Genomic DNA, 22,670 nt, shown 5'->3' on the forward strand with positions numbered 1-22,670 from the left:
GGCTGCAGAGGTTGATGGCTTCATGGCTTGTTTACTGATACGGCAGGTGACATTCTTTGCTCACAGTGCTTCCTCTTGGCCATAAATTCAACCAATATTTGGGAGGCATTTCATGACCAATTTTGTCCCTCAGGGCTAGGAAGCCTCATCCCTTGATCAGGCGAAGATTCTGTTGATAGGCCACTCAATGTGCTGATTTGTTTTGGATTAGACCCTGTTGATAATCTAAAATTCTCTGGATCACCTGTCTTATTAGTCTGTTGTGATCCAGGAAATGTTTTCCCTTGTTGCTTCTTCCCAGATCTAGAATTGCGCTATTACAATTATTCTGTGTAGAGTTATGTACATAATCAACTAACTCGAGATGTCATTAATTTTGCTGGAGGCTTGGTTACACTTTGGTAATGTAAGAGATAACAATTTCGTAAAACAGACAGGAGGGCCTCCCTGGTGGCGCAGTGGTTGAGAGTCCGCCTGCCGATGCAGGGGATACAGGTTCGTGCCCCGGTCTGGGAGGATCCCATATGCCGCGGAGCGGCTGGGCCCATGGGCCATGGCCGCTGAGCCTGCGCGTCCGGAGCCTGTGCTCCGCAACGGGAGAGGCCACAACAGTGAGAGGCCCACGTACCGCAAAAAAAAAAAAAAAAAAAACAGACAGGATATAAGTAGTACAGCTAGTAACATTAATAAACTGATAGTGCAGCAGAGAGAGGCACAAGGCATAAATAATTTGAAAATGCCAAGAGAGAACAAACTAAAACAGTGATTAGTATAACTAGTTGTAATCTGGTCAAGTCCACAGGGGAGCCAACTGGAGAAGCCAAATTCTGGAGGGATCAGGTAGAGAGAAAAAGATAAATGCTTCATCTTCGTTTACAAAGGTATACTTTATCAACTTGTTGAAGGTCATAGTTAGCGTAAGAGGAAAGGTTTTCTGGAAAACAGAGATTAAAAACCAGTATATTTCAGAAAAAAGTCATAAAATTATAAGTCATGTACATCAATTCATTCAGTCCATGTAATTAATTCCTGTTCCTCTAGATGAAGTTGTCAGGTTTTCCATTAGTCTTTTTTAATTTCTTAACCCAATTCAGGAGTAAGATCTAAAAGTTATCAAAAACTTGTATTTATCAAAAGTGCTTTTTATGAATCTTCACTAAGATCTTCATATATAAAAGCATCAGAGTAAAACAATGATTGTGTATAAACAACAAGACTTAAAATGGCATGGTTAAAGATCTGATTGATTATAATGTAACTGACAAGAAACTTGGATATTTCTGTGACATACAACATCCTAAGGTAACACCTAGAATTATGACTGATAACCTTATACCAGGACATACCAGAGTTTTAGGAATTCCGTGTAAATTTTGGAATATCTGTATTAATGACATTTACCCATACCATATAACCTAAGAAGGTTTTATCTCCAATCACTTGACAGTGCTTCTCAAGTAATTTAACACACCAAATTAGCCTAATTAGTTTAACATTTCTCTCTGAGATGTTGCAGGGTTTCTTTGAAGCATCCCAGAGTTAGCTGGAAGTCAAAAGAACTTCAGTTAGAATTTGTTATTTGGGAAGTTTTGTCAAAAATATCAAAAAGGTTTCAAAACACTTGGTCAAATAGGATCATAGGTCACTGTGAAACAATACTTATTCACTTAAAGTGACAAAAGATTTCAGAAACAAATAAAGATGACTTACAGAAAAAGAATCTCACATAATCTGTTTTCAAAAACAGTATGTCAAGATAACTTTGTTCTCTTAACAGAGAGAGGAACCAAATCCAGTCTTGTACCAGCTTACTTTTAATAGTAATATCCACTTACCTAATTAAATTTAATCCAAGCCCAGCCTGACCATGTACAAAACTCCTTTTCAGGGCTCCCTTTTTACGAACCTTCCACAACTTTCTCTATTCCTGTTTGTCTGTCCCTTATTTTTCCATCCAGAAATAACCAGCTCTAGGACAAAATCATTCTTTCCACTTAACAAAATGCACTTCCATTCTTCATACCTTCTTTTGCTGAAAAAAACACACCCTACTTTCCTTGCATACTGAAATGTTTCCCTTATTATCTTTAGTAGCTTTAATTACATATTATAATTTTAACCCTTAAAAACATTAATCTCTAGTGAAAACTGACAAGTAGCAAGTAATTGTGAACTGTTTGTCATACCAGCATTCCTGATTGGCGTATCACTTAACCTCTAGAAACATACATCTTCTCATAGCATAATTTCTTTGCTCATGTGGTACAAGAGTTGTGTCTAGTAAACCCAAACATCTTTAGTTTCCTTCTTGTAAGGAGACAAAAGTAGGTAAATTTAGACCTGTTTAGCAAATAATGTTTGAGTATTTTATCTTATTTGAAGTGACCTGGATAGTCAGTGGATTCCCATTACTTAAATTAATTTTAGCAAGGGCTGAGGAATCAGGATGGCAGAGGAACAGGACATGGAGCTCACCTCTTCCCACAGATACATCAAAAATATATCTACAAGTGGAACAATTTGCACAGAAAATCTAAACACTGGCCTCAGACTTCTGAAAGGGCAAGAAAACCTCCATATAACCAGATAAGACAGAAGAAAAAGAAAGACAGAAAGGAATCAGGACAGGACCTGCGCCCCAGGGAGGGAGCTGTGAAAGAAGAAAGGTTCCCACACCCTGGGAGGTTCCCTCACCCATGGGGAGATCAGCCTGGACAGAGGGGGAGCTTCAGAGCCTCAGGAGAGTGCAGCAACCAGTCTGTGGAAGGCAAAATGGACAGTGACGGTCAGTACTGCCACCCTGTGCTCCCCAGCCTGAGACCCTCGTCCACCCGCATGGGCAGGGGCCGGGTGCTGAAGCCTGGGCTTTGGAGGTCAGACCCAGGGAGAGGACCAGGATTGGCTATGCGGAGAGAGCCTGAAGAGGGTGGAGTGTGGCAACTGAGGGTGCACTCAGAAGAAGCCTGGGCCTGCCATGGAGGCAAGGTACCATTGTTGGGGGGCATGCAAGGAGAGGGGTGGGACCACCCTAAGAGCTTCTTGCCCTGTGCGCACATTCTCAGGCAACAGGACACCACCTACGTGAGCTCCAGGGGCAGGCATGAGCCACCACTGCCATCGTGGGCTCCAGAGGCAGGTACGGGCAGCCGCCATCAATAAGAGAACCATGAGCAGGCACCAAGTGCTGTCCCCGCTGTCGCAGGAGTGCGCGGGCCACCACCGCAAATATGAGACCCGCGAGCAGCCACCAAGCACTGTCCCTGCTATCTTGGGAGTGTGTGGGCCACCGCCACCATTAAGAGATCCACGAGCAGGTACCAATCACTGCACCCAATGTCCAGGGAGCATGCACAGGCCATGAACAAGCTCCAGTCACTGTCCCTGCTGTCCTGGGAGTGTGCGGGCCACCACTGCTACTAAGAGATCCGGGAGCGGGCACCAGTCCCACCCTCACCATCCAGAGAGTACGCACAGGAAGCGAGCAGGCACCAATCATGGTCCCTGCTGTCCCGGGAGTGCATGGGCCATCACTGCTGCTAAGAGACACAGGAGCAGACAACAATCTCTGCCCCTACTGGCCTGGGGGCACACGGGCCACTGCCACTGCTGGGAGACCCGCGAGTAGGCGCCGATTGCTGCTCCTGCCATACCAGGAGTGTGCACAGGCTGCCACACATCCACACACCATTTGAAAGGAATAATGGCCAGCACACACTAAGGAAAGAGGCAGAAAGCATCCAAACTAAAAGCATCTCAATTCCGGACAAGATGGTGGAGTAGAAGGACTTGAGCTCACCTCATCTCACAAAAACACCAAAATCACAACTAACTGCTGAACAACCATTGACAAAAAAGATGGGAACCTACCAAAAAAGGTATTTTACACCCAAAGAGAAAGAAGAGGCCACAATGAGATGGTAGGAAGGGCGCTTTTTGTGATATAATCAAATCCCATGCCTGCCGGGTGGGTGACCCACAGACTGGAAAATAATTGTATTGCAGAGGTTCTCCCACAGGAGTGAGAGTTCTGAGCCCAACATCAGGGTCCCCACCCTGAGGGTCTGGCATTGGGAGGAGGGGCCCCCAGAGCATTTGGCTTTGAAGGCCAGCAGTTCTTGAGTGCAGGAGCTCCACAAACAAGGGGAAACAGATTCGACTCTTGGAGGGACCCAGCACAAAGCAGTGACTCCACAGGAGCCTGGACTAGACCTACTTGCGGATCTTGGAGGGTCTCCAGGGAAGGTGGAGGTCAGTGTGGCTCACTGTGGGGGCAAGGACACTGGCGGCAAAGGCCCCAGGGAATACTGATTGGCATTAGTTCTCAGGGAGGGTGCAATTTTGGCACCGAGACCTGGCCCCACCCAACAGCCTGTAGGCTCCAGTGCTGGAACACCTCAGGCTAAACAACAACAAGCAGGGTGGGGGACACAGCCCCACCAATCAACAGACAGGCTGCCTAAAGCTGTACTGAGCTCACAGCCACCTCTAAACATACGCCTTGACATGGCCCTGCCCACCAGAGAGACGAGACCCAGATCCACCCACCAGTGGGCAGGCACCAGTTCCTCCCACTAGCAAGCCTGCTCAAGCCCCTGGACCAACCTCACCCGCCAGGGGGCAGACACCAGAAGCAAGAGGAAATACAGTCCTGCAGCGTGTGGAAAGGAGACCACAAACACAGAAATTTAGAAAAAAATGAGATGGCAGAGAAATATGTTCCAGACGAAGGAACAAGATAAAAACCCAGAAGAACTAAGTGAAGTGAAGATAGGCAATCTACCTGAAAAAGAATTCAGAGTAATGATAGTAAAGATGATCCAATATCTCGGGAAAAGAATGGAGGCACAGACTGAGAATACAAGAACTGTTTAAAAATGAGCTAGAAGATCTAAACAAAGAAACAGAGATGAACAATACAATAACTGAAATGAAAAACACATGAGAAGGAATCAGTAGCAGAATAAACAAGGCAGAAGAATAAGTGGAAGAGAGAGTGGTGGAAATCATTGCTGTGGAACAGAATAAAGAAAAAAGAATGAAAGGAAATGAGGATAGTCTCAGAGACCTCTGGGACAACATTAAATGCACAAACATTCACATTATAGGGGTCCCAGAAGGGGAAGAGAGAGAGAAAGTGCCTGAGAAAATATTGGAAGAGATTATCACTGAAAACTTCCCTAACGTGGGGAAGGAAACACTCAATGAAGTCCAGGAAACGCAGAGAGTCCCATACAGGATAAACTCAAGGAGGAACATGCCGAGACACATACTAATCAAACTGACAAAAGTTAAAGACAAAGAGAAAATAGAAAAAAACAACAAGGGAAGAGCAACAAATAACATACAAGGGAATCCCCATAAGGTTAACAGCTGATTTTTCAGCAGAAACTCTGCAGGCCAGAAGGGAGTGGCATGATATATTTAAAGTGATGAAAGGGGAAAACCTATAACCAAGATTACTCTACCCAACAAGGCTCCCATTCAGATTCGATGGAGAAATCAAAAGCTTTACAGAGGGCTTCCCTGGTGGCGCAGTGGTTGAGAGTCCGCCTGCCAATGCAGGGGACACGGGTTCGTGCCCCAGTCCGGGAAGATCCCACATGCCGCGGAGCGGCTGGGCCCATGAGCCATGGCCGCTGAGCCTGCACATCCGGAGCCTGTGCTCCGCAACGGGAGAGACCACAACAGTGAGAGGCCCGCGTCCCGCAAAAAAAAAAAAAGAAAGAAAGCAAAAGCTAAGAGAATTCAGCACCATGAAACCAGCTTTACAACAAATGCTAAAGGAACTTCTCTAGGCAGAAAAGAAGAGGCCACAACTAGAAACAAGCAACTTATGAATGGGAAAACTCACCAATAAAGGCAAACATACACTAAAGGTAGGAAATCAGCCACACACAAATATGATATCAAAACCAGCAATCTTGAGGAGAGTACAATTGCAGGATATTGGAAATTCATTTCAAATTAGGAGACCAGCCACTTAAAAAATCTTGTATATGTATATAGACTGCTATATCAAAACCTCATGGGAACCGCAAACCAAAAATCTACAATAGATATACAAATAAAAATTGAAAAGGAATCCAAACACAACACTAAAGAGAGTCATCAAATCACAAAAGAGAACAAAAGAGGAAGGGAAGAAAAAAGACCTACAAAACAAACCCAAAAGCAGCCACATAGCACAGACAGATCAGCTCGGTGCTTTGTGACCACCTAGAGGGGTGGGATAGGGAGGGTGGGAGGGAGACACAAGAGGGAGGAGATATGGGGATATATGTATATGTATAGCTGATTCACTTTGGTATAAAGCAGAAAACTAACACACCATTGTAAAGAAACTATACTCCAATAAAGATGTTAAAAAAAAATACCCAAAACAATTAACAAAATGGCAGTAAGAGCATACATATCGGTAGTTACCTTAAATGTAAATGGGTTAAATGCTCCAGCCAAAAGACATAGGCTGGCTGAACTGATACAAAAACAAGACCCATATATATATGTCTACAAGAGACCCGCTTCAGACCTCAGGACACATACAGACTGAAAGTGAGGGGATGGAAAAAGGTATTCCATGCAAATAGAAATCAAAAGAAAGCTGAAGTCGTGATACCCAGACGAAATAGACTTTAAAATAAAGACTGTTGCAAGAGACAAAGAAGTATGCTACATAATGATCAATGAATCAATCCAAGAGGAAGGTATAATAACTGAAAATATATATGCACCCAACATAGGAGCACTTCAATATATAAGACAAATGCTAACAGTCATAAAAGGAGAAATTGACAGTAACAAAATAATAGTGAGGGATTTTAACACTCCACTTACATCAATGGACAGCTCATCCAGACAGAAAATCAGTAAGGAAACACAGCCTTAAATGACACACTAGACCAGATGGACTTAACTAATGTTCTTTATAGAACATTTCATCCGAAAGCAGCAGAGTATACATTCTTCTCAAGTGCACATGGAACATTCTCCAGGATAGATCATATCCTGGGCCAGAAATCAAGCCTCAGTAACTTTAAGAAAATTGAAATCATATCAAGCATCTTTTCTGACTACAACACTATGAGACTAGAAATCAATTACAGGAAAAAATCCTGTAAAAAAAAAACACGTGGAGTAATGAACATGAAAACAAAAATAAACAAGTGGAACCTAATTAAACTTAAAAGCTTTTGCACAGCAAAGGAAACCATAAACAAAATGAAAAGACAACCCACACAATGGAAGAAAATATTTGCAAACCAAGTGGCTGACAAGGGATTAATCTCCAAAATATACAAACAGCTCATGCAGCTCTATATCAAAAAAAACAATGAATCAAAATATGGGCAGAAGATCTAAATACACATTTCTCCAAAGAAGACATACAGATGGCCAAAAAGCACATGAAAAGATGCTCAACATCACTAATTATCAGAGAAATGCAAATCAAAGCCACCATGAGGTATCACCTCACACCAGTCAGAATGGCTATCATCAAAAAGTCTACAAACAATAAATGCTGGAGAGGATGTGGAGAAAAGGGAACCCTCGTACACTGTTGCGGGGAATGTAAATTGGTACAGCTGTTATGGAGAACAGTACGGAGGTTCCTTAAAAAACTAAAAATAGAACTACCATATGATCCAGCAATCCCACTCCTGGGTATATATACAGAGAAAACCATAATTCGAAAAGATACATGCACCCCAATCTTCATTGCAGCTCTATTTACAATACCCAAGACATGGAAGCAACCTAAATGTCCATCTACAGAGGAATGGATAAAGAAGATGTGGTATATATCTACAATGGAATATTAGCCATAAAAAATGTAATAATGCCATTTGCAGCAACATGGATGGACCTAGAGATTATCATACTAAGTGAAGTAAGTCAGAGAAATACAAATATCATATGATATCACTTATATGTGGAGCCTCAAAAAATAATACAAATGAACTTATTTACCAAAGAGAAACAGACTCACAGCCTTTGAAAATAAACTTAGGTTACCAAACGGGAAACGTGGGGGGTGGGGGGAACAGATGAATGAGGAGTTTGGGATTAACATATATACAGTATTATATATAAAACAGATAATCAACAACGACCTACTGTATAGCACAGGGAATCTTCTCAATATTCTATAATAACCTCTCAGGAAAAGAATCTGAAAAAGAACAGATATATGTATAGGTATAACTGAATCATTTAGCTGTATACTTGAAAATAACACAACATTGTAAATCACCTATACTCCAATATAAAATAAAAATTAAATTAAAAATAAATAGGAAAAACTCTAAAGTTTTAAGTTACCAAAAATCTGGAGAAACTGTTTTAAATCAATATACCCAAAGCATAATTATTCCTAAAGGGTTCACCTGAAAACTCTTATTTTCCTTTATAATTTATGAAAATATCATCATACCAAGTTAATTTTTTTGCTGACAAACTCTACAACAGAAATAACATGAACTTATTAACCTTCAGTGAACCTTGGTACACTGAAGGTGTACCAAGTAAGATATGTCTGTATTGACTGATTAAACCAGCAAGCTGAAGCTAGCTTTAATACCAGATATTAATTTAATATTGAATATTTCCTAGATACATGAACCTGAAATTCATTCTGGCCAGTTTCTTTTATGTTTAGAAGTTTTTAATTTGTAAGCACTTACTTTTAAGTCAATTAAATGGAACTCTTTTATAAATTTAATTTTAACAGTATTTTCCGGAGGTAGAGACACCTCATATGTATAATGTGTACACAGACATATAAACAGACCTAACTAGAGATCTCATAGCTTCACCTTAAAAACTTAGTTATGAATCAGGTATTACAGTATAAACTTACTAGTTTATAAATAACAGTTGGAATAAGTTAAATTTGCTTGCTCAGATGACTAAGGCTTTGCTATTTGTGGAAAAGACTTTTAAGATTTGTATTTATCCTTGATAAACCCTTAAGGAGGCTATGAATTAGATTTGGGGTCAGGGAACCTTTCCAGCAGTTTGAGTTTAAAAGGACTTTTTTGCTTTTTTTTTTCCTCCTTGGTTTCAGGTTTTACCTGATTGAGCTAATTAGGCTCAGTCTCAGATCAATGTGGGCTGTATTTACATTTCTTATTTGTAGAGATTTGCAAAACAAAGACAGTTGCTTTTAATTCTCAAAAAAACTGGTCTGCTGCCTAAATGATATTAAAAGACTGACTTGCTCAACTGTACTTTGTTTAATTTGCTTTTTTATATCAGTGAGAAGATTTCTGACTAAGCCAAAATTCAAGAGTTCTGTGTTCTAGAATTTTAGGGTTTAATTTATCATGCTTTCAAAAGCTTGCATAAGGCATTCAACAAAGGTCCTTTTTCTGAGTGCACAGGTGAGACCCAGAGCAAAATCTCTATTATTATTTTTATTAGCCCCTGAATATTGCTCCCAGTTTTTACATTATATTATACAGGCTCAGGTAACCCTACTGGTTTCCTTTTGTATGTTTAGTAATATTTCCTAAGGGGCAGATTCATACGCCCTGTCTTATGAAGCATTCCCCAGTGAAACATGTATATCACACAATATAATTAAACAAAAGAGAAATAACCATCTTATATAAAGCCCGTTTAGGTATACCAATTTTTATAAACTTTCATCTCAATTCTATCAACTTTTATACCTTTACCTTTATCTTCCATTAGGACCCAATCATCAAGCTTTGGTCTTTCAAGGAGTCCTAGAAGCTTTCCTTTCTTTTTATCCTCTGACTCTTTTATCTATTTTTAATAAAAGGCTCTGGGGTCCCCAGTGAGGGGTTGAGCCAAGGGACTCAGGCCCTTTTGTCAATCTTTTACTTGATTAATCGGCCTAACTGTTGCCCCAAGTAATTGTTGGCCAGGTATCTCAGTGTAATTTACTTCCAGCCATTTAAATATATATGTATATTTTTAAATATTTATTTATTTATTTTGCCTGCGCTGGGTTTTAGTTGTGGCATGTGGGCTTCTTAGTTGCAGCATACGGACTCTTAGTTGTGGCATGCATGTGGGATCTAGTTCCCCAACCAGGGATCGAACCTGGGCCCCCTGCATTGGGAACACGGAGTCTTACCCACTGGACCACCAGGGAAGTCCCTAAATATATATATATATTTTAAGTGGGGTAAATAGAGTGGACTTGTTTGGGGCCCTTTAATGTTGGGGACCTATAGGGGGCCCCTTTGTTCCATCCAGTCTTACGTGATGTTGTATCAAACCTTTGTTTTAATCCCATTATCATCCGTTTTATTTATCCCATTTTTAAATAATCATCTAAAGATTTCTTTATCCTTTTGGGATAAGTCCCTTTAAAATTTCCACCTTTTTTGGGAAGAAGTCTCTAAACTTTCTCTTCAGTTTACTTCCCTGTTAATCAACCTAATTAACGTTAATTATCCTAATGTTTTTATTAGCATCTGTAAGACTCACTGAGGGGAAGCAGAGACCACAAATAAGGCTTCCCAAACCAGTTTTTTGTTGTTGTTGTTTTCAATTAAGGGAGTTCTTAGGTTAACCATATATATGTTTTCCACCTTCTAAGTCTTTTTCTTATAAGTACCAGTAACACAGCTCTTTTAAAATTTACCAATTTAAAGTTTCTCCAATATAAAGGATCCATCATCTGGCCATTAACAAGATGTATCTTATTGATGCAAACCAATAAGACACCAGAGAAGTCCCCACAACAGAGTGTGAAGATGTAGCCTTCACAAAATCTAGAAAGTTTACTCCCCAAAATAGCCTAAGAAAGTAAAGGCCTTCACTGCACAGGCCGATGCAAGGAAGGTTAAGAGGGCAAAAGCTCCTGAGAGTTGGCACAGTCAGACAAAAGACTGCTCAGAATCCCAGTCTATTCGGTTGGCTGCCGAATTGCATACCATATGTGTACCTTCCAGATGGCAAAGACCAAGTACTGAAAACACAGAAACAGACATATACACATACATACACACAAAATGCCTAAGAAAATCAGGTAGAACATTTACATCTCAAAGACACAGGGAGAGAAATGCAAGTTCCCCCTAGAAGGGCTTTTGTTTCTTTAAGGTCAGAATTCTGAAAAGATGTTTTATCAAGCAGGCTTTCTCTAACTTAACTGTGTATGCAATAGAAGAGCCCTATCTTAGTCATTTTCAGGGCGAGATTTCCTTTAATTCCCAATTAAGTAAGTACTTGTAAGTGTATGTGTTGTACATATATCTGGCTGGGGTATTAGTTAGAAGCTGGTAATCTGTCGTTCCTTTTTCTTTTTGTTTTGAAAGCTTTGTTCCCAATTCCAGAGTGAGTTTGTGGAGATAAAATCACTAGTGATGATCGTGTGGTGAGCCAATGTGCTGTTGTGAGCTTAACTCCTCTAGATTTTACCCTAGATTCATTTTAGCCCTTTTATGAGTCTTGGTTTCTCCCTTCAGTAGCCTACAACCACCGTGGGTACTTGGATTATGGAGTGGCCAGCTCTTATGCATGTCCCTGGCAGGCAAGTGTTTAATTAAAAAAGTGGGTTTCCCTTTAGGGACAGCTGCACAGTATAAGGACTTGCCTCTACCACTCCCACCACTTTCTCAGTTGCCTGAGGAAGCTGTTGCCAGCCAGGAGGTGATGTTCCTTCTGAGCTGAAAGCTCTCATGAGATATCTTCACTTTTATTTTGACAAACCCTATTAAAGTAGCCAATTCAAGGAAAAACGACAGGCCAGTCTTCCACCTAATTACCCAGTCCAACCTTACTCAGTGTGTTTCAACTGAGCATAACCCAGGTACCTCTTCTTGAAACTAAGTTTCAAGGATAACCTACTACTCTTCCAGTGAGGAGTTTAACATCACTGAATAAAACTTAGGATCATCAGCCAATAACAGGAGATCTGAGAATCAGGAGAGACTCACCCAAATTCATCTGGACTCTCTGAGGTGGCAGATGGGCCCAAGAATCCTCTGCTGGTACCTAGGCTCTGGATCCTTGGAGAGTTCAGGCAAAGGAGAAAAGTCTGCTCTGGGTCCCTTTGTAGCTGTCAAAACTGTTGACTGCATAACCTAAAAGTTGAGAATTATGTTTTATTCAGCAGACATACTAAGGACCTAAGCCCGGGAGACAGCCTCTCAGATAGCTCTGAGGGACAGTTCTGAAGAGGTAAGGGAGGAACCAGGATATAAAGGAATTTTTGCAAAAACAAACAAAACAAAACAAAGCAGATAGTCAAACGTCAAAAGATTCTAATTAAAGAAAAAAACAGACATCTCATGTTAATGAATTTAGCCCTTTTCTGTGTATGGGAAGATGCACTGAAATCATTCCTTTGATATGCACCTTAACTATCTAGGCCCAGTATCCTGTTTTACTCCATTCTGAATCCTCTCAGGGTATACTGTTGGTGGTGGCTGCAGAGGTTGTTGGCTGGATGGCTGCAACATCCTTTGTTTACTGACCCATGTTAGGTGACATTCTTTGTTCACAGACCCATCAGCAGTTCCACTCCTAGGTATATACCCAGAAGAACTGAAAACTGGTACTCAAATGAATACGTGTACACGCAGGTTCCTAGCAGTACTACTCACAAGAGCCGAAAGACGGAAGCAGCCCAAATGTCCATCAACTCACAAATGAATAAACAAAATGTGGCATATCCATATGACAGACTATTATTCAGCTATAAAAAGGAATGAAGCGCTAATACATGCTACAATGTGTATGAACCTTGAAAACATTATGCTTAGTGAAAGAAGCCACACACACTAAAGCCCACATATTGTATATGGGCTCTGGTACGTACCACCAGAGCCCCACCCTGACCACGGGACTACTTGTGGAAGAGACGTGAAGTCCCACAAAGGAAAATATGGGTGCTGCAAGGAAAGAGGGACACTGAAAAGGCAAAAAGTGCCAGAGGTTCACTATAGAGAATCTGGTCCCTCAGCCTTTCCTAAGCCTGTTCCATCCCAGTGTTCTTTGCTTCCTTCTAACTTCATCTTGTTCCTCCCCCACCCCCAGCTCCAGAGTGGAATTGGCCGACTAATTCTGAAGGAAGAGATGAAAGCCCGGTCCAGTTCCTACGCGGATCCCTGGACCCCACCCCGGAGCTCCACCAGCAGCCGAGAGGCCCTGCACACAGCTGGCTATGATATGTCCCTAAATGGCTGTAAGCACTGCCCTGTAACCTGCCGGGGTGGGGGCACTCTCTTCCCCATCAGTTCTTCCATTAGTGAATCTAACCTTCTATGGCCTCACCAGGGTCTAGAATACAGACTAAATAAGACCATGCTCTGTCCTGAGCAGTCACTTCTGCTTCTTTGGGTCATCTGAAGCCATGACTTCCAATCAGTTTCCATGTAAAGAAAAAACTCTTCTAACAGTCTGAAGATAAAAGGGGATGCCTCTTGAGGCATACTCCTCCTCCTCCATCCTGCCTCCTCTCTTACTTACCCCTGCGGGATTTCCTGCCAGGAAATCCTATCTCAGGTCAATACGTGATGGATAATAAAAGGTACCATTTATTACAATCCTGTGTGCTGGGCATTTATAGATACATTATCACCCTTGGTCCTCACAAAGACCCACAATGTAGAGGGATTATTATCACCCACTTTATAGATGAGAGACCTGAGGTTAACCCTCTTGCCCAAGGTCAGAAAGCCAGTAAGTGACTGAGCCAGGATCAGGCCCAGCATAGACTGACTTCAAGGCCATAAGCTTTTCCCTCTTTGCTGTACTGCACCTTGATTCTAGGTGAGCTCAAAGATGACAGTGGTGATGGTCGTGATGATGATAAAGCCAGTTTTATTGAGGGTTTGTATCTGTCAGGCACTGTGCTAAGCACCTTATTATACCGTGTCCTGTATTCTTCACAATAACCCTATAAAGGAGACACTATCCCTCCCATTTTACAGATAAAACGAAGCATGATTTACTTATCTGAAATTGGGCATCTATTAATGGCCAAGCCAGGATGAACTGATGGGCTGTTTCCCTGTTTCACCACTGAGAGGCACTGTTTTCAACCCCTGGCTCTGTACACTGCACCAGTGCTGCTCAAAATTCAGCTCCATTCAATGGCATTTGTGCAACAAATATCACAGAGCACCTGCACTGTGCCAGGTGTTGGGCTACAAGCTGGGTGGGGGAGGAAGAATCGGGTGCAGGTGCAACAGTTACAAACTGACCAGTGGGAAAGGAGGTACTGAAGGAGGGCCATCCTCCCCGCTGGCCAGGGTGGCCCAGGTATGGGAGCCATTTCTGTCTGTCTCCTTGAACGCTGATCTCTGGCTTCCCTCTCTTGCAGCCCCTCGGTCCCACTACCTGGCTGACAGCGGTATGTTCTGCCTGCCCTTCCTTCAGCCCGTCATGTTCTGTGAGGGCCAGAGCTGAGTCAGCGGCAGGTCCCCCTTAGTTGTGATGACCATACAACGTGGATGTCCCAGCACAGTCCCCATCTGTGTCTGTGACAGACCCCATGTGTCTGTCAGGTAGTGGGTCTTAATCTTTGGTCCTGGAACCAGTGTTGCCAAGCCCAACAGCTCCCAGAGAGAAAGAAAGAGCACACACCTCTTCCACCCACGTGGGAGCCTGCCTGTCTGAGTTCCAGCTCGACTCCAATTCCAGGACACATGGGTCCATCATAGGAGGATAGATGTGTGCAGGTTAACACCAGAAGACTCTGTGAGTGGGTACTTGGGGTGGGCCTAGAATTCTGCCAGGGTGAGGCACCCCTAAGACTGTTAGTTGTAAGCCTGGAGAGCAGTGGAAGGAGCTGGTGGTCCCTGTCTGTCCCCCTTCCCACGAGTAACATTGGCCATTTGCAGCCAGATGACCTCAGGGGGAGGAAACCCTGGCTTGGGGCTCCTGGTAATTGTCTTGGCTCCTTCTTTTCAGACCCCCTCATCTCCAAATCTGCCTCCCTGCCTGCCTACAGAAGAAACGGGCTACACAGGGTAAGAGAGGCTGCTCCAGGGACATTATCCCCAAGAGGTTCACAATTCCTGTGTTAGCTCAGGAGTGATGACTTACAGGTGAAACCTGGACAGAGGCCTTGGGCCTAGAGGTGCATTAACAAAAGAGCCCCCTGTGAGAGGGGCTGGGAGCACCTAGTATTTATGGCACAATTACTCCATGCTGAGCACTTTACAAGCACTCACTCATTATAACCCAGCAAGGTAGTTACTATTTTTAATAACTCTATTTTTTGGATGAAAATGGAGGCACAGAGGGGCTCAGTGACCTGCTTGAGCTCTCATTCCTAGTAAGTGCTGAGCCAGGATTTGAGCCTGGGCCAGCTGCCCCTGACAGCCCACACCTGACTGCTGGGTTCCACTCACCCATTGTGGCTTGGAGCCTTCTGAGCTCTTAGATGTCCTGCGGCGTAAAACCTTCATGGAAGCTGTGAGGTGGTTTAAGGACTAAAAAGGGGATGAAAAATATGTCTTGTTGGCAAAAGGAGAGGCTCTGTGACTAGACAAGTGATGGGGGAAAGGGCAAGGACACTGAGATAGACATTTATTTACTGAGCACCTACTAAGTGTCAGGCACTGTTCTGGGTGCTGGAGGTCCTGCAGTGAATAAATTCGCTGCTCCTGTGGAGATCACATTCTAGGTGGGGAGACAGACAACCAATAAGTGCATATGTGACTTGAAGTCAGCAGTCATAAGTGCTCAGATGGAAGACAAAGCAAGGAGGCAAAGAGAGAGAAGGTCAGAGAGTGAATTTAAACAAAGGCCTGAGTGCAGGGAGGGACCTCAACTCTCCAAGACCAGCAAGAGCCACCCTAATAAAGGGAAGCACAGTGTCAGAGTCCCTGGGTGGGGAGGATGCATGGCTGGGATGGAGTGAGCATGGAGATGAAGCCAGACAGAGGTGTCATTAGGGCCCTATGTGCTGGTAAGGACTCAGAAGGGTTCCGGTAGGTGTGCTGCACCATCCAACTCAGATTTTTTTTTTTTTTTTTTTTTTGCGGGACGCGGGCCTCTTACTGCTGTGGCCTCTCCCGTTGCGGAGCACAGGCTCCGGACGCGCAGGCTCAGTGGCCATGGCTCACGGGCCCAGCCACTCCGCGGCATGTGGGATCTTCCCGGACCGGGGCACAAACCCGTGTCCCCTGCAACGGCAGGCAGACTCTCAACCACTGCGCCACCAGGGAAGCCCCCAACTCAGATTTTTAATGGGATCCCTCTTGTGTAGAGAAGTGCAGAGGGACAGAAGTGGTAGACTTGTTAAGAGACAATTTTAGGGTTAAGCACACAAAAGGGAAGAGGTCCATAGTAGAGCCACGGCTGGTGTTGGGGCCCCACCCCCTCCAAGCAGGGAAGAGACAGACCCTGCCCTCAACACGCCCGAAGCCTAGACATTTGTTCATGAGCAGATAGATGTTTATTGAAAGCCTTTTACGTATGCCAGGCACTGCTCTGAGTGCTTAGAATACCTCAGTGACCGAACAAAACAAAGACCCCTGCCCTTGGAGCTTATATTCTTATAGGGAGAAATAGAAAGCAAGCAGTAAATAGTACACAAGTCACCTTATACACAGTGTAGAAGGTAGTAAGTGCTATGGAAAAAAAGGGAGAAATTGAGCAGGATGAGGGAGGTTGGGAGTTGGGGAAGGGGCGATTTGCAATTTTAGATAGAGTTGTCAGGGCAGATCTCATAGAAAAAATGATATTTGAGTAATGAAAGAAAGCATGAGCTGTAATTCACTAATAAATGAATATTTACTGAGTGCCTACAATGTGCCAGGCCTAGGCACTAGGCATATGGCAGTGAAGTAAATCACTCCACCTTGAGACCAAGGCTTCTGAGAGGGCCCCGTGTCCCACCAGCCCCAGTGCATTTTCTGGAGATGGGTGAGTTACTTCAGGGAGGCAGAGGTGAGCGTGCCTCAGGCCAGCCCTGGTTCTGTCTCCCCTGCAGACACCCAGCGCAGACCTATTCCATTACGACAGCATGAACGCTGTCAACTGGGGCATGCGAGGTGAGTGCCGGCCTCTCCTGGGACTTCACAGGGACCTCATTATAATGTACTGCTCATAATAGCCCGTTTGACAAACGATTCTGGCCCCACACTGGGCTCTGTGCAAACCCCGAGTTCCCTTTCACTTCCCATTCCCTCCCTTTTCCCCTGCTCTTCTCTCATCCTCTCAAGTCCCTGGCCTTGGGTGATCTCCAGGCCATCTGTCCCATCTGGATTCCCAGAGCCATCACAGAGTGCTTGCTGTTCTCCCAGTACTGCTGAGCTACAGTTGCCTGCCAGCCCCGGGTGGAGGGAAATACTCAGAGCCAAATGCACATTGTTCCCAGAAAAAATTCCATGAGCCTCATGCTCTCTTCCAGTGATGCTCTCCCACCAGCCTCTTCTAGCTCCTACAAGCAGGCTCAGGCAGGAAGGCAGGCCCACATCAAACCCTGGAGGATTCCCCCCCAGAAGATGAAGGATCTCACCCATGTGCTTCATGGTCCCAGACTCTTCTTATTTCTATTCTAAATATCTCAAATGTCATTTCCCCCCTAAAAACCTATCTCTGGATTAGCCCAACCCCTTTCTCCATTGTGTTCAAACCATCCTTGATTTGGGATGAATTCAATCAGGACAGTGTCTCTATGACAGAGGCCAGTGTAGTGATGCAAAGCAAAGACTGATGGTTTCTACTTTGTGTCTCTTTTCTCTCTACAGAGTACAAGGTAAAGATACACAGACCCTGGGGGTCTCCGGGATCCTGCATGTTGCTACACTGGGGACCAGCAGGAAGATGACAGCACTGTCTATGCAGGGAAGGGAACATCGATAAATAACCCCAAGGGTCCTCTCAAGACTAGCATTTCCAGTCCCTCCTTGGCCCAGTTTCCCTGAATCCTGCCCTACATCTCTTGCCTCCTGAAACCAGACAGTTCCCCCGGGCCTCAGAGACTCTCTAGAGGCTTGCCAATCACAGATATGAGACATTTACACTCAGGAGCCCTTGTGCTCACATTAAGGCCAAATGCAACCAAGCTCATCCCTGGCAGTATTCAAGGACTCCAGGGCCTTGCCTTTTGGGAGAAGGTGCCTTGAGGCTGCCAGGAAACCTGAAAGAGGACATACTCAGCCCTTCCTCCAGACTTTAATTTCTGGCTCTTTCTGGACAGAGGAGGGAGCCCCAGCCAGACACAAAATATGTCTGAAGGGACAAGCCCACCACCCTCACCCAACCTACAAATATCCCCCCTCCTCTCTTCTTAGATCTACCCTTATGAACTGCTCCTGGTGACCACAAGAGGGAGAAACCGACTGCCCAAGGATGTGGATCGGACGCGTTTAGAGGTATGTATAGAAAACTGAGCAGGAGCCTTTGGGTTTGAAATGATTCCAGAAATTGCCTGGTCTAACCCAGCTTGGGAGGAGCAGGCAGAATGAATGGCGTAAAGGTCACACAGCTGGTTAAAAAAGCAGAGACTCCAACCTGGTTTCCTTAGCCCAAGACTGTTCCTTGCTGTTCTATGCAGCCTCCTCAAGTCAGTTAGCATCTGTGGTGCACAGCTACAGCATGTCTCCAAGTGGGGCTGATGCTTCTGCAGACATAAGAGAAGAACTAGATTTGGTTCCTGCCCTCCAAGAGCCTGCAGTCTGTTCGATAAGAAGAAACACAGCACTGGTGTTATGCAGGATTGTATAGGAAACCAGTGCCTGTGACGGGGAAGGATGGGGGACAGCTCTGTGCAGAGGGTAAACATATAAGCAAGTCTCAAGCAAGACTCTCTAGGTTCCAACCCTGATGCTGCCATGCCGAACTGGACAGCTTGGCCACATGACCACCTCTCCAAACCATAGTTTTCTCCTCTGTGAAATGGGGTGACTGTCATGCTTCCCTCAGGTTGCCAAATGGCATACATGAGACAATACACATAGAGCCCTTCACACAGAATCTGGCAGTGTACTGAGCAGAAAATTCTTCATAAGTGTTTCATTGCTGTTACTCAGAGAAGACCACTAAGGCTGGGTGGGGTGACACAGGCTTCCAGGAAGAGGAAGGATTTGGATGGACTTTTGGAGGTGGACAGGTTTAGATGGATGGAGAGGCAGGAGAGCAACATGAGCAGTGGGAACAGCATAAATAAGGCGCAGACATGGCCTGACCATGGCACTGGGCTCTCAAGCCATCCAGTCCACTTGGCATGGAGTCCCGGTCCCTGGTTACATTAGTTCCAGGAGCACACGCTGCCCTTTTCACCCCAGTGCCTCTCCCTGGAACACCCTTTCCATCTTGCCAGCCTCCTCACTCATCAGGGCCCCATTCTAGTGATGCCTGTGCCCCAAAGCCTCCCCTAAGCCTTCTTCAGGATGTGTCGCTAACCTTTTCCTCCAGCCTCCCCAGCCCTGCGTCAAGAGCACAGATCCAATACCTCTCTTTCTCCTTTGCATCAGATCATCAAGCCACCCATTTCCTCTGCCTGACACATTGTCTGTCATCTACCACAGGGCCTGGACTAGGGGAGATGTCAGGAGATGTCTGTGGAATTGAATGCAGGCTTGTAAGAGAGGAGGCTCAGCACTTCTTGGGACCACCCCTGACCTGACGGCTGATGAATTTGCCCAGAGTAGAGGGTTGGAGCCGTAAGAGGGAGATGTGAGTGGGCCAGGAAGCTCTATGAGTCCTTTCAGCTCTGGCATGCTGGGGTAGCGGGGAAGGAAGCAGATGATTCTCCCCACATTTATAACAAGGGCTTCGTTTCACAGTCTAGCAGTGAGTGTCTGCCGGTGCTGAAGGGGACAGCTCCCACGGCGGCTCACTGGAGCCAGCCAGCACTTAGGGATGGAAATGTTCACGAACCTGGTTCGTAATGGAGGACCAACTGCTCTCCTACATCCTCCAGGACACCCAGAAGCTCAGACCAGGAAAACGCAACCTTCTCTAAGCATCAGAATCACTTAGGGAGCTTTTATAAAATACCAATACAGGCCCCCATCTGAGTCCAATTAAATCACAATCTGGGGAAGGAGCTCAGGCATCAGTATTTTTCAGAGGCTCCCAGGGATGTCTAATATATAGCCTGAGCTGAGACCACTGGGCTAGAGACACTGCCCTAGCCGTCTGCAGCAGTTCAGGAAGGGCATGGAAGAAGGAAACCCCTGACTCTCTCCTCAAGGAGCTCAGAGTATAGATACTTGTTCACTCAATAAATATTTATTGAAACCTATTATATACACCAGGTACTGTTCTAGGTGCCTACAACATATCAGTGAACAAAACAAGGACCCCTGCTCTCTTGGGGCTGGCGTTCTCATGTGAGGAAACAGTAAATGACACAAGTAATAAATAAAGGATATAGTATGTTGGGCGGTAACCGGGCTGAGGGAAAGGGTAAGAGGAGAACAGAGTGAGGGGGGGTTGGGAGTTGGAGGGGTGAGTTGCAGTTTTCAATAGGGTGGTCAGAGTAGATCTCATTGAAAACATGACATCTGAGCAAAGACTTCAAGTAGGTGAGGGAGTTAGCCATGCTTATATAGGAAGGAAGAGCATTCTGGGCCAAGGGAACAGCCGCTGCCAAGGCCCTGACGCAGGAGTGAGTCTGGTGTGTTGGAGGACGGCAGGAGGTGAGTGTGGCTGGGGCCACGTGAGCCCAGAAGAGAGGATGAGGAGGAGATGAAATCAAAGGAAACAAAGACCAGGCCATGCTATGTGACAGACACATGAAGAGATCACTGCACTAATGAGAGTGCCGGTGATTGAGTGCCAGCCACTGTGTCAAGCACGTGACCCGCATCATCTCAGTCACCCTCACAATATCCGTGAGGTAGGGAGGTACTGGGATGCTGCCACTCTCAGAAGAGGACATTGAGGCTCAGTGAGGTTACCATGTCCAAGGTCACACACTCATATCTGCCTGGCTGTAAAGCCCCTGCACTTAACCTTTATGCTTTAAAATCTGCGGTGAATGTCAAATGGACAGGGCTGCCACTGTGTGCTCTGAGAACTCAGAGGAGAAAGGAGGCTCCACGTGGCCCTTAACAGGAGGAGAGAAGAAAAGCCTCAGACTCCTTCAGTGTGTCCTACAGTGTTTACTTGAGTAGTTTAGTCTGCCATTCCTTTATATTGAGTCTTATTTAAAAAAAAAAAAAGATTTTTAAACACAGTGGAGAAAGCCAGCTGGAGAATCAATAGTAACCATCACTCCAACAACAACAAAAAGAACAAATGAGACAGTTTCCCTCCATCTTTACTATGGACGGAGCAGAGAATGCTCTCATATCCACATATTTTTCAGCACTCGAGTGAAAGTAAAACAGATTTGGGCAAGTCAATAGCATGAAAAAAAGAAGAGGGGCACTGTCTAGACTGGTGGAGTCTAACAACCAAATGTGTGGATGCTGTTTGAATCCTTATTCAAACAAACCAACTATAAAAAAACACTTTGAGACAATTAGGGCAATTTTATTGTAGACAGGTATTAGGTAACTCTGTGGAATTGTCATTTTTCCTTGCCCATGCTGTTGTGGTTATGTAAGAAAATACCCAGTATGTTTTGAGATGCAAACTGCTGTATGTAGGAGTGAACAGACAGTGTCTAAGGTTTGCTTTACGACACTTCAGCAAAGGAAACAGATGAAGCAAATGTGGTAAAACTCTTTGAATCTGGATGATGGGCATGGGTGTGCATTGTGCTATTTTCTCTTTTTTGTGTATTTTTGAAATTTTTCATAAAAGATGTATTTATGAAATTCTTAATGGGATTGACCAAGAGGGGCAGTGAGAGTACACTGCATTTGGAATCAGAAGCCCTGGACTTTGGTCTCAGCTCTGCTATTTACCTAGTCTCCTCCCCTCCCTCCCTCTTGGGCAAGTCAATTTCTCTGACTTGCTTTTCTCATCTTTCAGTTGGGTAGAAATAATTCCTGGTTTTCAGAAGAAAATCAGGTCAGAAGAATTAAAGGAGAAAAATGAGGGTGAATGTACATTTATGAACTACTGAGCATAATACAAACACAATACAAGGAATTGGTGGTAGTGTTAAATATTAAGTACTAAAAAATCAACTCAGAGTCATCAGCAGCCAATGATATCTAACAAAAGTATCAAAGTTACTTTTACCTAAAGTTCTGGAAATGTGGCGAAAACATTAATTCACAGGGACAATAGGCCAGAGAATTTTCTAATTGTTACGTGGCTGTATACATGATTCTCATTCAATCTCCTTCAATACTCAATTAGCTAATATAATTGCTACCAACAGCAAGTGAATGCAGGAAGTCTACAGGCAGGATATATGCCATCTATTTCTATCTTTAAACATAATTGTAAATTTTATTTTGAAAAATAAAATTTCAGACCTCCAGAAAAGTTGCAAGAATTGTAAAATGAGTATCCATCTACCCTCCACCTAAATGTACCAATTTTTCACATTTTGCCACATTTTAAGTGCCATATATTTCTTTTTTTTTTTTTTTTTTTCTTTTTTGCGGTACGTGGGCCTCTCACTGTTGTGGCCTCTCCTGTTGCGGAGCACAGGCTCCGGACGCACAGGCTCAGCGGCCATGGCTCATGGGCCTAGCTGCTCCTTGGCATGTGGGATCTTCCTGGACCGGGGTATGAACCCATGGTCCCCTGCATCGGCAGGCGGACTCTCAACCACTGCGCCACCAGGGAAGCCCAGTGCCATATATTTCTAACTAGTGCCACATACTTCT

At 44.3% G+C, this 22,670-nt stretch overlaps 1 protein-coding gene across 1 annotated transcript in view; it reads left to right on the plus strand.

Moving 5' to 3' along the window:
• The window catches only part of ABLIM3 (actin binding LIM protein family member 3), a 150,817-nt gene that overhangs the window by 125,377 nt on the left and 2,770 nt on the right, over positions 1-22,670 (plus strand). The window contains exons 15-20 of the mRNA XM_060093610.1: positions 13,015-13,162; positions 14,303-14,332; positions 14,893-14,951; positions 16,922-16,982; positions 17,682-17,689; positions 18,228-18,308. Of these exons, the coding sequence (XP_059949593.1) occupies positions 13,015-13,162; positions 14,303-14,332; positions 14,893-14,951; positions 16,922-16,982; positions 17,682-17,689; positions 18,228-18,308 (387 nt within the window). The remainder of the gene's footprint in view (positions 1-13,014; positions 13,163-14,302; positions 14,333-14,892; positions 14,952-16,921; positions 16,983-17,681; positions 17,690-18,227; positions 18,309-22,670) is intronic.

Source organism: Mesoplodon densirostris, chromosome 3 (assembly GCF_025265405.1).
Source record: "Mesoplodon densirostris isolate mMesDen1 chromosome 3, mMesDen1 primary haplotype, whole genome shotgun sequence".
Taxonomy (NCBI): Eukaryota; Metazoa; Chordata; class Mammalia; order Artiodactyla; family Ziphiidae; genus Mesoplodon; species Mesoplodon densirostris.